General features: G+C 33.2%; 1 protein-coding gene and 2 pseudogenes across 2 annotated transcripts in view; all 3 read left to right on the forward strand.

Moving 5' to 3' along the window:
* The window catches only part of LOC125848869 (geraniol 8-hydroxylase-like), a 77,064-nt gene extending 72,206 nt beyond the window's left edge, over positions 1-4,858 (forward strand). The window contains exons 1-3 of one of the 2 annotated variants that reach the window (XM_049528814.1): positions 2,606-3,057; positions 3,248-3,686; positions 4,244-4,858. In XM_049528814.1, the coding sequence (XP_049384771.1) occupies positions 2,606-3,057; positions 3,248-3,686; positions 4,244-4,849 (1,497 nt within the window). In that variant the 3' untranslated portion in view covers positions 4,850-4,858. Of the gene's footprint in view, positions 1-2,605; positions 3,058-3,247; positions 3,687-4,243 lie in introns of those variants that run through there. The other variant, XM_049528815.1, reaches the window with a different exon arrangement.
* Positions 4,859-9,280: 4,422 nt separating this feature from the next.
* Positions 9,281-12,154, forward strand: LOC125848876 (geraniol 8-hydroxylase-like; annotated as a pseudogene).
* Positions 12,155-12,728: 574 nt separating this feature from the next.
* On the forward strand, positions 12,729-14,612 carry LOC125848871 (geraniol 8-hydroxylase-like; annotated as a pseudogene).
* The last annotated feature ends 691 nt before the right edge of the window (positions 14,613-15,303 follow it).

Here is a 15,303-nt window from a genome sequence, read left to right on the forward strand (position 1 = left end):
AAATAATAAAAGTGCGTTTTTTCTAACAGCATAAGGTTTTAGATGAGATAGTCACACACAGAGTAGCAGGCAGAGCCGTCACCCAAATAATAAAAAAAGAATTTTCATGTGCTTGACCCATTAAAAACAAAACAGAAGTATGCTCTCTCTAACAGCCGAATAGTCACACACTTCAACAATCAAAGAGAGGTACGATAATTAAATTTAAACAGTTAAGAAATTATATTTTATTTAATTAATAATATGCCCTCTTAGGTTTGTGCTTAGAATAAATTGTTTTAGTGAGACTCAATCGACCTAGATTAAACTGTTAGAGAATCCACACTTTTAATTATTTACTGAATCATTTTTGCAATTTTAAGGTATAGGAAGATGGAAGAACTTGTTGTTTACTGTAAAAGGAGTAGCCAAATGAGGGAGGCGGTAGATATTTGTGCAGCAATTTTCAAGACCATGTTGTATTTAATTTCCAACACCTCTTTCTCAAGAGACTTGGCAGATCCGTATGAAAATTTGATTTGGCTCGATTTACGATTTGGTTGGATTTTGTATACTCGAGAAGAAAGTATTTGCAATAGATAAAGAAATGTATCAGTTAGACCCCACAGTCAATTGGCTGGGACTCATCTCTATGGGAAGAACCTTCGGTGTTTTAACCCTTATAGATTTAAGGATTCAAAATTGAATGTACAAGATCAAAATTTTGAGTTAATTTTATTTGGTGTTGGTCGGAGAATTTGTCCTGGTCTGCCATTGGCATTAAGGTCATTAGGATGATCGCAATAATGCTTGGCACACTGTTAAATACATTTAATTGGAAAATTGAGGGTGACATTGCACCAAAAGACATGGACATGGACATGCAGGAGAAATTTGGCCTCACCTTGGCCAAACTTCGTCCTCTCCGAGCTGTCCCAAGCCAATAGTTTTATATATAGTTCATATTCTACTATTATATAAGAGGGAGTTTATGATGGGACATTGTAATGTCCAANAGAGATGTTTTTTTAAAAGTCAAAGTTTTTATTAGGAGCAAACTACATAAATTTCACTAATTTAGGTCCTAATTATTAAGATTCACAATAGTTTTAAATATTACTTCTCGTATCATATCTCGTTCTTTGGATACATGTAACTTAACTCGATAGATACATGTATTCTACGAATTTAATAAGCAAGATACATGTTTTATTCGTTTGAATTAAATGATTGTACTTGATTTTCTTAATTAAAGGAATAATTGACTATTCTAAAGAATTTTCAGCAATCCAGCATATCAACTATATCAAAATATTCAAATATATCGCTTTCACAAAATCCGAATAATTAACTTTATCTTCTTTGCTGTAAATCATTTTTATTTCTTTCCTTAATTACATATATTTATATGTCTATCTTCTAATATATATAATTATTTATTTAAGGTGTATCTTACGTACAATAATAGTGATGCATGTATCTGAGGGTCCTTTTTTAGAATGATTTCTACAAATACATTTTGTATCTATTATACATGATCAACAACAACAACAACAACATACCCAGTGAAATCCCACTAGGTGGGGTCTGGGGAGGGTAGAGTGTACGCAGACCTTGCCACTACCTCGTAGGGGTAGAGAGGCTGTTTCCGAGAGACCCTCATGTATCTAATTTATATCCTTTAGATACATTTATATATAAAAACTATATAACGACAATATCTACCAAGGTAATAAATCTTCGTTAGATACAAATATACGTATATACCTAATAGACATATGTAGACTTACTTAATATACAATGAAAACAAAAAGATACATTAATTTTTTAAATACACCAGATACATCTAATAAAATAAGATTCAAAACTTTTGAGATTGAGATACATAAAGTTTCAGATACATATTGAAGAAATCATGTTTAATCCTTCTTCCCATTATCTCTGTCGTCATTTATGACAAAAATGATTAGTTAATAGAGATACAACACACCATCATGAATTTATCAAAAGTAGACTTGAAAATTCATAGAATCCACGGCTTCAATGATAAAGAGTTAAGAAGATAATTAATCAATCTTAATTTTAAGGGATGTGAAATCTGATTGTATCTTAAATAATATATGGTGTAAAATATTAAATGTGGTAATATATGCATATGTTTAAAAGTAGTGATAATACTAGTATATATGATAGTAATGTATGTCTAACAGGATAGTTTAACCTTTTATTATATGATTATGTGAATCCAAATCAAACATGCTAGCTATGATTATTGATTTACAAAATATTGAAAACAAACTTTAAAATATTGAATCATATCAAATAAATTTTAAACGATGATAATAGTAATATTTTTAAGAACTAAAAGTCTAAATTACTCAAATTGTCGAGACAATACCATGCCCATTATATTGCTGCCAAACTTAGCCGTTTAATAGTTTGCGTGTAACACATATTTGACCGATTTGGTCAAAATGTTACAGCATTAATTTTATTAGGTAAAACATGTTCTGAAATTTCGAAATTTTATTGTATATACCACTATAAATATATGTCTAGAGCTCATGTTCTTGATCATAAGCCAGTGATAAATTAGTTAAACGCATTTTTTTTAACGTCAATTACTATGGACTATTATACCACTCCTCTAGTTCTCTTGCTTGCCTGGACTTTGTTCCAAGGCTTTAATTTGTTAGTAGCATTAACAAGAAATAGAAGCAGAAAGTTTCCTCCAGGACCCTTTCCATTACCCATAATCGGAAATCTTCACCTACTAGGCAATCAACCCCATAGATCCCTTGCCAAACTCGCTGATTTTCATGGCCCAATTATGCATCTGAAGTTGGGCCAAATAACAACAGTGGTGATTTCTTCTTCAAACATGGCTAAACAAGTGCTCCAAAAGCAAGACTTAGCCTTCTCTAGCAGATCAATTCCTGATACGGTCCAAATGGACAACTTTCACATGTTCTCCGTTTCTTGGCTTCCCACTTCCCAACCTCAATGGAGAAATCTCAGAAAAATAATGAATTCACACATCTTCTCCGTTAACAAGCTTGATTCTAGCCAGGACCTTAGGTATATATGTTATCTAAATGTTTAAACCATTAAACAAAAATTGATTAATTATGTTTTCCAACACCCAAAATTTATGATGATGAATAACGGTGAGACTCAACCATGCATCCTATTTTTCTATGTTATCACCAACCTCATCAAAATTCGAAAATAAAATTTTAGGTACTGAATCGTGTTTTTTTTTTGTAAGGTACAAGAAGATGGAAGAACTTGTTGTTTACTGTGAAAGGAGTAGCCAAATGGGGGAGGCGGTAGATATTGGTGGTGCAATTTTTAGGACCATGTTGAATTTACTTTCCAACACTCTATTCTCAAAGGACTTGGCAGATCCGTATGAAAATTCGGGTAAAGAATTTAAGGATCTGGTGGAGGGACTAATGATAGACATGGGTAAACCAAACTGGGTGGATTACTTTCCAGTGCTAAAATTAGTAGATCCACAAGGACTAAGGCGATATAATTCTCACTTCGGTAAGCTACTCAAGTTTTTTAATGGATTGATAAATGAGAGGATGGAGCTAAGGAAGTTGAATGGACAAAAGAGTAGTGATGTTTTAGATACCTTACTCACAGCCAGTGAAGATAATCACCAAGATATTGATCGCAAGCATATAGCTACAATACTTTTGGTGAGCTATCTTTAATTAATACTCACTACTTTGAGAATATCACTTACCTTTATAGTGTTGATTGTTGTTTATTCTTCCACATAGTTTGTGGATGGGTGTTTCGTGTCCTTATATATTTTTGGACAATATTATGAACATGAGCTATATCATTTGAATTGAGATAGACCAGATTAGGTTCATTTTTTTGTCATGATATCAAAGTCAGGTCCATTTCTGTCCCCATGTTTAGTTTGAAGCATTTATTGAACATGCATATAGTATTTTTCAAATTATGAATTCAAAATTAAAAATCATTTCACTAGATTTTAGTTTGATTTCCAGTAGTGGTTCTTGTTTTTAAAAAACGAATTGAAGTCGATTTCTAGTACTTGTTCAGTATGCTCCTCTCTTTGAATTATCATCTAATACTAGTATATTTTTTCCAATTATATATCTATGTTTTGTGTTATAAATATTTAATCCAGTTGAACATACATCAAATATAACATGGATCGGTGCATCATTCCTAAGTGGTTTCAGTGAGTAATTTTCAGCTCAAAGTTGTCGGTGTATCTCAGGACTTATTTAATGCCGGAACTGATACAAGTTCGAACGTAGTTGAATGGGCTATGACTGAGCTTCTTAGATCTCCAGAGATTATGAAGAAAGTCCAAGCCGAGCTGGTACAAGTCCTCGGAGAAGGTAACCCGATGGAGGAAGCTGACATTGCTCGACTCCCTTACTTGCAGTGCATTATTAAAGAAACTTACAGGATACACCCTCCAGCTCCTCTTTTGGTTCCTCGAAAAGTTGACGAAGATGTTGAGGTGTGTGGCTACACTATCCCTAAAGGTTCAAAAGTGTTGATTAATGTGTGGGCAATTGGCCGGGACTCGACTCTATGGGAAGACCCTTTGGTGTTTAATCCTGATAGATTTAAGGATTTAAAATTGGATGTGCGAGGTCAAGATTTTGAGTTAATTCCATTTGGTGCTGGTCGAAGAATTTGTCCTGGTCTGCCATTGGCAATAAGGATGATCCCGATAATGCTTGGCACACTGTTAAATACATTTAATTGGAAAATTGACGGTGACATTGCACCAAAAGACATGGACATGCAGGAGAAATTTGGCCTCACCTTGGCCAAACTTCGTCCTCTCCGAGCTGTCCCCCTTCCCCTTTAAAATCCAAAATTAGTTGGATTCCTATCAAAGGCAATGGACTATGAACATTGTAACTAATATTTCAAGTCCAAAAAATGAAAAAATAAATAATAATTTAATATAAGTACAAATTTATGTAATTTTGTATTGAAAAATATTAAAGTTTCGTCAGTAAATGCAAGGGAATTTGAAGACTTTAAGTTCGTTCATGCGCGCACAACGCATTTGAGATGTAATTCATCTCCTTTAATAATTACCTCATGTTTAGTAATTTAGTTTTACGTACGTCTCTTTATGCCTTGATCCATTAATTTGCCTCTGTATAATTATATAAGTCTTCAGAATTATATGAAAAAAGTAAGCATACACGATGTCTCATATCCATGTATACGTATATTCTTTTTCTCTTATATTACTACTTGAGTATAAGTTTTAAATATATATTTAATGGCTATAATACTTTTACACCATCAGGTTTAATAGTATGTAATTATATATAATATTTTTTTCATTTGTCTGTTTGTTTGACGGTAAACAAAATTTAAACGTAAAGAAGATTTGTGGTTTTTTTAATTTTAAATTAAATAATTTGTTAAATAAACTAACACTAAAATTTCGTGTACATTATGTGGATCTACATATTGCTGTGACATTTTTAATTTTTAATTTTTTTTTTTTTTGCCTTGCTGTGAATATATGGGAACTTGAGGGGCAAACGCTGCGAGGCCGAACCCACAAGGAGCAGGGGCGGACCTAGAGGTTGTCGAGGGGTTCATCCGAACCCATTTGGTAAAAAATTACATTGTATATTTAATATATTTTAAAGATTTTTTATGTCTCTATATTGATATTGAACCTCGTAAATGTAAGATTAGAAATTGAATTGGTGGTTGAAGGATTCCAAACTCACCTTGAGGTTCCAATATCAAATCTTAGGCACTACTATTTTTTTTAAAAATCCCCCTTAATGGAATAAGAACTCTTATTCATTATATAAAAATGTTAATACTAATATAAAAATATATTATTATATTTAAAACAGATTAAAAAAAAAGTAAGTCATATAAATTGTAATAGAGGGAGTACATTAACTTTCAATAGTTACGTATTATTACATATTTTGGGGAGAGATAGAGTAAGGGGTCGTTTGATATGCTGGGATAAGTTATGATGAGAAAGTTATATTGAGATGAGATAATGAAATTATTTTTTATTGGTTGTTTGGTTTGTCAAATATGCATGACATATTTCTAAGAATATTTGTTTGTTTACAAAAATAACCTCTAAGAATAAGTTGTTTGTTTATAAAAGAGAATTTAAGGGGTATTTATTTTATATTTTTATCTGGGATATGTTATTTCGGAGTTAGTATTCCAACCACAAATAAAAATAATTTATTCAGTCATAATTATTAATCTTGATATAATTAGTTACCCCACATTTTGTAACCAAACAAAAAATTGAAGGATAAGCGTGGACCTCTTGCTATGGTTTTAATGGATAACGACAAGAGAGTCCATCAATCATACTTTTTCCCATGTGAACCAATAATGCATTCTGCTGCAGAAAGGAAAATGTGGTGAAAACGTACTCCACAAATGAATCAATTCTGAGAACATGAGGGGTCATGGTACGGTCAATATGGTGGAACATCTGAAAATTGATATTTTTGAAATTGTTATTTTGATTTGGTGATTTTTTTTTTTTTATGTATGACACGATATTCGATGTTTATTATATATAATGAAATATTGAATACTATATCGAAATAAATAGTTACATTATAAGTCATATATTAGCAAATATATAAAATAGTATTAATAGAAAATTAATTATTTAGATGTTTGAATTTTGATTGAGATGTTTTTGTAAAATAATTATTTAGATGTTTGAATTTTGATTGAGTTGTTTTTGTGTAATTGATTGATGAAGGAAATTATTTGTATTTTTTAAAAGAAAAAAATTCTACAGGTATAAAATGTTATGCTAGTATGATATAATTCAGACGTTTTTTAAAAATTTGAATTTATAATTTTTTATCATTTAAGTATATATGTCAATCGAAATAAAATAAATCATCAGTATCAATTTCTCATACTACAAAATACTGAAACAAACTTTGAAACATTGAATCATACCAAATGAACTTGATATAATAATAATATAGTAGATAGTACTTTTAAAAACCGACGATCAAAATTATGGAACTGAAATGGTAAATATCATACAATACCCAACCCTACTGTTACAGTATTAATTTCGACATTCTACGGTATATACCACTATAAATACATGTCTAGAACTCATGATCTTGATCATATAGCCAATGATAAATTAGTTAAACGCATTTTTTTTTATAACGTTAAAGAGTATGAATTATTATTATTATTATGCCACTCCTCTAGCTCTCTTGCTTGCCTGGACTTTGGTCCAAGGCTTCAATTTGTTAATAGCATTAACAAGTAGAAACAGAAAGCTTCCTCCAGGACCCTTTACATTACCCATAATCGGAAATCTTCACTTACTGGGCAATCAACCTTGCGGATTTTCATGGCCCAATTATGCGTCTGAAGTTGGGGCAAATGCTGCGAGGCGGAACCCACAAGGAGCATTCCATTATATATGGGATAGGACAATCCTCGTGAAGGGGACATTATATTGCTACTAGTAAATTCTCACACAAAACGACAAAAGTTTATCCCCTTCTGAACCAATAATGCATTCTGCTGCAGCAAGGAAAATGTGGTGAAATGTACTCCACAAATGAATCAATTCTGAGAACATGAGGGGGTCATGGTACGGGCAATATAGTGGAACATCTGAAAAATTGATATTTTTAAAATTGTTATTGTCAATTATACATTTAAACTATCATAATGCCTTAGTACACACTTATACCATTCAAAAGTGAATTTTCTTATCTCTTGAAATTGACGTAGCAAAAAAACACAAAAATAAAAAATAGGCGCATCAGTTTGAAACTAAAGTAAAAAAAAAAAAGGTGAGAATCCTCTTTTCCACCCCTACCCTCCACACATCTTCTTTTCACACCCCACCCATTGTCCTCTTCTTCTTCTTCATTTTTTATTTTCATCACATTTCATTTTTTATCACAAACTTATAGCACAATTTTTTTAAATTTCCAATTAGGTTAATTCTTATAGATTTGCTAGTGAATAATTTTATTTATCTAGAAAAGTTTTGATTGATTGTTTCCATCTTTTTCCTTTTTTTGACTTTGTTAAACAAATTTTTGTTGCTAATCAATTTTTGGGTTTGGTGGTGATAACAGCTTTAAGGGTTTGGTAGTAATGGATGGCGGGTAACAAAAATTAAAAAAGGTAATTGAAGATGGTGAAGAAGAAAAAATTGGTATTAATAATGGTGGTGGTGATATTTGGTGTTGGGTGACAAAGAAGAAGAAGAATTGAAGGTGATATGGTAGTGATGCCGAACAACATCAATAGTGAAGGTGGCCAAATAAGATTTTTTCGAGAATTGAAATGTATGGTATTTAGTGATGAAGAAGATATAATTATTAGAGAAATACAATAATTATTTAGGGATTAATTAGAGTAAAATATAGTTAACAAAAGAAAAGATAAGTATTAAAGTAAAGAAAAGAAAACAAAAAATTATAATTTATGACATGACGCTAATGTAGTGTTGATACGACATCGAGTGTAATACACCACATAATGTGAGAGTGGTGTTACACATCTCAGGGTGCTAATAAATTCACTTTTGAATAGTAAAAGTGTGTAATAGGTCATTATGATAGTTTAAAGGTGTAACCGACTTTTCAGGACACGTTCATGGGAAATCTATGCCTTTTCCCTTGTTATTTTGATTTGGTAATTTTTCTTTATATATGACACGATATTCGATGTTTATAAAGTATAATGAAATATTAAATACTATATTGAAATAAATAGTTACATTATAATCATATATTAGCAAATATGTAAAATTGTATTAATAGAAAATTAATTATTTAGATGTTTGAATTTTGATTGAGATGTTTTTGTGTAATTGATTGAGGAAGGAAATTATGTGTATTTTTTACAAAGAAAAAAATCTACATCTATAAAATGTTATTCTAGTATAATATAATTCAGATGTTTTTTGAAAATTTGAATTTATAATTCTTTTTCATATAAGTATATGTCAATCGAAGTAAAATAAATCATCAATAACAATTTCTCATACTACAAAATACTGAAACCATTACTTTAAAACATTGAATCATACCAAATGAACTTGAAATGATAATCATATCATAGTACTTTTAAAAATTGACAATCAAAATTATCGAACTTAAATGGTAAATATCAGACAACACCCAATCCTACTGTACCAGTATTAATTTCGACATTCAACAGTATATACCACTATAAATATATGTCTACAACTCATGTTCTTGATCATATAGGAAGTGATAAATTAGTTAAACGCATTTTTTTTATAACGTTAATTACTATGGATTATTATTATACCACTCCTCTAGCTCTCTTGCTTGCCTGGACTTTGGTCCAAGGCTTCAATTTGTTAGTAACATTAACAACAAGTAGAAACAGAAAGCTTCCTCCAGGACCCTTTCCATTACCCATAATCGGAAATCTTCACTTACTGGGCAATCAACCTCATAAATCCCTTGCGAAACTCGCCGATTTTCATGGCCCAATTATGCGTCTGAATTTGGGGCAAATAACAACTGTGGTGATTTCTGTTGGGTATGTAGCAAGAGTTAATGGGAAATTGAGGGAAGATGAAAGAGGAACTTGGAAAAAGTTGGGAACTTAAAGAGTTGAGAACTTGAAAAGTCCTCTTATGCTTTATTGAAAAGACATTTGTCCCTCATCGGTGGTGGAAAGAAAAATAGGAGAGTTTAAATATAGAAACACTCCTATTAATTGTTAAAAGGGTTGGAAAGAGGGACCCCCTCGTGCCGTCGTCGTCGCTCGCTCGGCTTCGGCTTCGGCATTTTGGATTTGGAAGACCCGACTCGGATCCACGCGCGACCCGTTTTATTTAAATCTTTCAGAAACAGCCATGACCATTTGAAAGGTTGCAAACTTTCATGAATGGTTTACTGCTGTTGAGTGGTTCGCTGACACCAGAGTTTTGGATATCAATACACTGGTGATTGAGATCATTCTATCCTGGGAGGACATATTCCAAATCAAACCTCGGATACTAGAGGGGAATAATTTCCTTAAGGGGACACTGTGCATTCAGTGGGCTTGATCTTTTTCTGATTTTGTTTTTCCAGATTGTGGTACGTTTTTTTTTTTTTTCAGATTTTAGTTTTGTCAATTAATTTCTGTTCATCTATTCTTACTGATTTATTAAACTTTGGTTACTTCGTGTTTCTGCAAAGTTTATTGAAATCAGTAATTCTGATTTTTTTTATACAGATTGATAACAATTTCTTCTTCAAACAAGTGCTCCAAAAGCAAGATTCAGCCTTTTCTAGCAGGTCAATTTCTGATATAGTCAAAGAGGAAAATTTTCACATGTTCTCCGTTGGTTGGCTTCCAGCTTCCCATCCTCAATGGAGAACTCTCCGCAAAATCATGACCTCCCACATCTTCTCCATTAACAAGCTTGATGCCAGCCAGCACCTTAGGTACGTATTGTATTGTGTGACTACGTCATCTAAAAATTTGAACTCTTAAAGAAATCAAACTTTAAACTGTTATAGATTTACTTAATCATGTTTTTTTTATAAGGTACAAGAAGATCCAAGAACTTGTTGGTTACTGTGAAAGGAGTAGCCAAATGGGGGAGGTGGTAAATATTGGTGCAGCAATTTTCAGGACCATGTTGAACTTACTTTCCAACACTCTCTTCTCAAAGGACTTGGCAGATCCGTATGAAAATTCTGGTAAAGAATTTAAGGAATTGATGGAGGGAATGATGATGGACATGGGTAAACCAAAATTGGTGGATTACTTTCCCGTCCTCAAAATAGTACATCCGCAAGGTCTAAGGCAATATAATTCTCGTTTGGGGAAACTACTAAAGCTATTTTATGGATTCATAAATGAGAGGCTGGAGATAAGGAAATCCCCAAATTATCAAAACACTGATGTTTTAGATGCCTTAATCACAACAAGTGAACAGAATCCCCAAGAAATTGATCACATGCATATAGCAACAATGTGTTTGGTGAGCTATCTTTCTATTTTTTATTTTTTTAATTGATTGGGGGGTTTGCAATAAACCCTCGTGAGTCCTGACCCACAAAAGTAAAAGTTCATGCTAACCAACTAAGTTACTAGCTAAATGAAGATCTGTTGTAGAAAGGACATAAAATTAAAAACAAGTTTGTAGAGGGCTACACAACAAAATTTTACGACCTATGTTTCCTGTTGAAAAATACTGAAATCAATTGACCTCATTAAATGTGCCTGCATTGGTGAATTATCTGTATGTGGTTTGCATGATTAATTTCACGAGTAATTTTCACCTCAAAATTGTCCGTGTATCTCAGGACCTATTTGATGCCGGAACTGACTCAAGTTCCGGCGTAGTGGAATGGGCTATGACTGAGCTTCTTAAAGCTCCAGAGATTATGAAGAGAGTCCAAGCCGAGCTAGTACAAGTTCTCGGAGAAGGCAACGCGATGGAGGAAGCTGATGTTGCCCGACTCCCTTACTTGCAGTGCATTATCAAAGAAACTTACAGGATGCACCCTCCAGCTCCTTTTTTGGTACCTCGAAAAGTAGAGCAAAATGTTGAGGTGTGTGGCTACACTGTCCCTAAAGATTCAAAAGTGTTGATTAATGTGTGGGCAATTGGCCGAGACTCAACTTTTTGGGAAGACCCTTTGGTGTTTAATCCTGATAGATTTAAGGATTCAAAATTGGATGTGTGAGGTCAAGATTTTGAGTTAATTCCATTTGGCGCTGGTAGAAGAATTTGTCCTGGTCTGCCATTGGCAATAAGGATGATCCCAGTAATGCTTGGCACATTGTTGAATACATTTAAATGGAAAATTGAGGGTGACATTGAACCAAAAGACTTGGACATGCAGGAGAAATTTGGCCTCACCTTAACCAAACTTCGTCCTCTCAGAGCTGTCCCACTTCCACTATGAAATCCAAAATCAGATGGCTTCCTAGAAAAGGCAATGGATGATGAAAACATTGTAACTACTATTTCATTTCCAATAAATAAATAATTTGGTATATGTACATTTTGTATGGAAGGAAATTATAGTTACTTCCTAAGAAAGAGATGGGGAAGAAAATGAGGTGAATCGTACTCCACATATTAAATGTCAAATCCCAGCTCCATTTATTAGATGGCCAATAATAAATGTTACTCATTTGATAGGTCACCCTAAATATATTAGTACAACATGTTTAAAAAAAAATATTGAAATATCAAATGAGGTAAATAGTTGTATCATATAATAGTAAATATATAAAATAATATTAGTAAAATTAATTATTTAGATGTTTGAATTATGATTCATGATATATAAGAAGGGAATCGTTTGTATTATTTATTTATATTGAATATTTTTATACATGTAAAATGTTACTTTAGTGTAATTTAATTGAGAAGTTTTTTGAAAAATCAAAATTATATTTCTATATAACATTGAACCATAGATATGAATTTAATATGATAATGATAATATTTTTAAATTTGATAATTGAAATTATCAAACTAAAATGGTAGATATAGTAGCATATCATCCCTATTACTAGTAACGCCCGACTTCCCCTTAAATTTAATAGTCAGCGACTTAGCGTGTTACACATTTCGCCGATTGAGTGGTCAAAAACTGTTATTCGTTAGATAAGCTTGTTCTCTTCCACAGTATATACCACTATAAATTTATGTCTAAAACTCATGTTCTTTTTTATGTTAATTAGTAGTAATAACTATGGATTATTATTATTACTATTTTACCACTCCTCTAGCTCTGTTGCTTGCCTGGACTTTGGTCCAAGGCTCATTTCTTCGTCAGACATGGCCAAACAAGTGCTCCAAAAGCAAGCCTTAGCCTTCTCTAGCAGGTCAATTCCTGATATAGTTCAAGAGGACAATTTTCACATGTTCTCCTTTGGCTGGCTTCCTGCTTCCCATCCTCAATGGAGATCTCTCCGCAATTCCCACATCTTCTCTGTTAACAAGCTTGATGCCACCCAGCACCTTAGGTATATATCCTATGTTCATCTAAAAATTTAATTTCAAATTACATGTCCTGATTTTAACTAATAATAATTTGAAATCATGATTTCATATAGCATATCAAAAAGTAATTAAGTTAAACTTTTAGAGAAAACACATGAGTTTTACTTATTTACTGAATGATGTTTTCTGTAAGGTACAAGAAGATATTGTTTCCTGTGAAAGGAGTAGCCAAATGGGGGAGGCGGTAGATATTGGTGCAGCAATTTTCAGGACCATGTTGAATTTATTTTCCAACACTCTCTTCTCAAGAGATTTGGCGGATCCCTTTGAAAATTCCGGCAAGGAATTTAAAAAATTGGTGGAGGGAATGATGTTGGACATGGGTAAACCAAGCTTGGTGGATTACTTTCCCGTCCTCAAAATAGTACATCCGTTATGTTAAAGGCGATATAATTCTCCTTTCGGGAAACTACTAAAGATATTTTATGGATGGATAAATGAGAGGCTGAAGCTAAGGAAATCCCAAAACTATCAAAATACTGATGTTTTAGATGCCTTTATCACAACAAGTGAACATACTCCCCAAGAGATTAATCACAACCATATAGCATCATTTTGTTTGGTGAGCTATCTTTAATTATCCTTTCATTTTTTATTCTTCATTGATTGGAAAGTACCAACTAAGCTACTAGATTGCCCTGTTTTTTTTTTTTATTCTCTTAACATAGAGTATATAACAGTAAACAAAATATGAGAATACAAAAGACACAAAACTAAAAACAAGAGCTACAAAACCAAAACTCCCTGCCTATGTTTCCTGTGAAAATACTGAATTCAATTGACTTCGGTGAATTATCCGCACGTGGTTCGCGTGATTAATTTCTTGAGTAATTTTCACCTCAAAGTTTTCAGTGTATCTCAGGACCTATTTAATGCCGGAACTGATACAAGTTCGAACGTAGTGGAATGGGCTATGACTGAGCTTCTTAGAGCTCCAGAGATTATGAAGAAAGTCCAAGCCGAGCTGGTACAAGTCCTCGGAGAAGGTAAACCAATGGAGGAAGCTGACATTGCCCGACTCCCTTACTTGCAGTGCATTATTAAAGAAACTTACAGGATACACCCTCCAGCTCCTCTTTTGGTTCCTCGAAAAGTAGAACAAGATGTTGAGGTGTGTGGCTACACTGTCCCTAAAGGTTCAAAAGTGTTGATTAATGTGTGGGCAATTGGCCGGGACTCAACTCTATGGGAAGACCCTTTGGTGTTTAATCCTGATAGATTTAAGGATTCAAAATTGGATGTGCGAGGTCAAGATTTAGAGTTAATTCCATTTGGTGTTGGTAGAAGAATTTGTCCTGGTCTGCCATTGGCAATAAGGATGATCCCAATAATGCTTGGCACACTGTTGTATACATTTAAATGGAAAATTGAGGGTGACATTGAACCAAAAGACTTGGACATGCAGGAGAAATTTGGCCTCACCTTGGCCAAACTTCGTCCTCTCAGAGCTGTCCCACTTCCCCTCTGAAATCTTAAATTAGATGGCTTCCTATAAAAGGCAATGGATGATGAAAACATTGTAACTAATATTTGAGATGTAATTCTTATCCTTTCATGATTTCCTTGAGTTAATATCTTAGATGGTCACTCAACTATTACCTCATGTCATACTATCTACTAATATTTCCTTTGCAAACATAGTGTGTATGTATGCTTGCGCTGCTTTTTATCTTCATTAAAATATGAAATAATCTTGAACGGATGATTCAATGTGAAATTAGTAAGTTACTAGACTAGCTAACTTTTGCTGAGGGTTCTCCGGAAACAGCCTCTCTACCTCCACGAGGTAGTGGTAAGGTCTGCGTACAATCTACCCTCCCCAGACCCCACGTAGTGGGATTTCACTGGGTATGTTGTTGTTGTTGTACTAGACTAGCTAACTTTTGATGGAGCATGTTCAAGTGCCTATATGGATTTGAAGAGGTACTCGTGTCTGTGATCATGTCAGGTGATCTCTTAAAGTGAACACAATTACAAATCCATTTAATCATATTGTTCTAGCAGGACGAACGAAGTAGAGATACTGGGCTTAATAAATGCTTTCGACAGATGCAATCTTTGTTTCACTGGTACAAGTTCAGGAGCAGACCCAGAGCATATTAGCAAGGCTCTTCCATAGAAGTTAAGAGTAGTCCATGGCTGCTGAAAATGTCCATGTCCATTTTGCATTTCGTACACGGCATTTATAATAGAAAAATCAAACAATATAAAAATTAAGGAAACTAGAATACTAGAAGGGAAGAAGAGAGAGTATTTCGCAATGT

This window comes from Solanum stenotomum, chromosome 12 (genome assembly GCF_019186545.1).
Source record: "Solanum stenotomum isolate F172 chromosome 12, ASM1918654v1, whole genome shotgun sequence".
Lineage (NCBI taxonomy): Eukaryota > Viridiplantae > Streptophyta > Magnoliopsida > Solanales > Solanaceae > Solanum > Solanum stenotomum.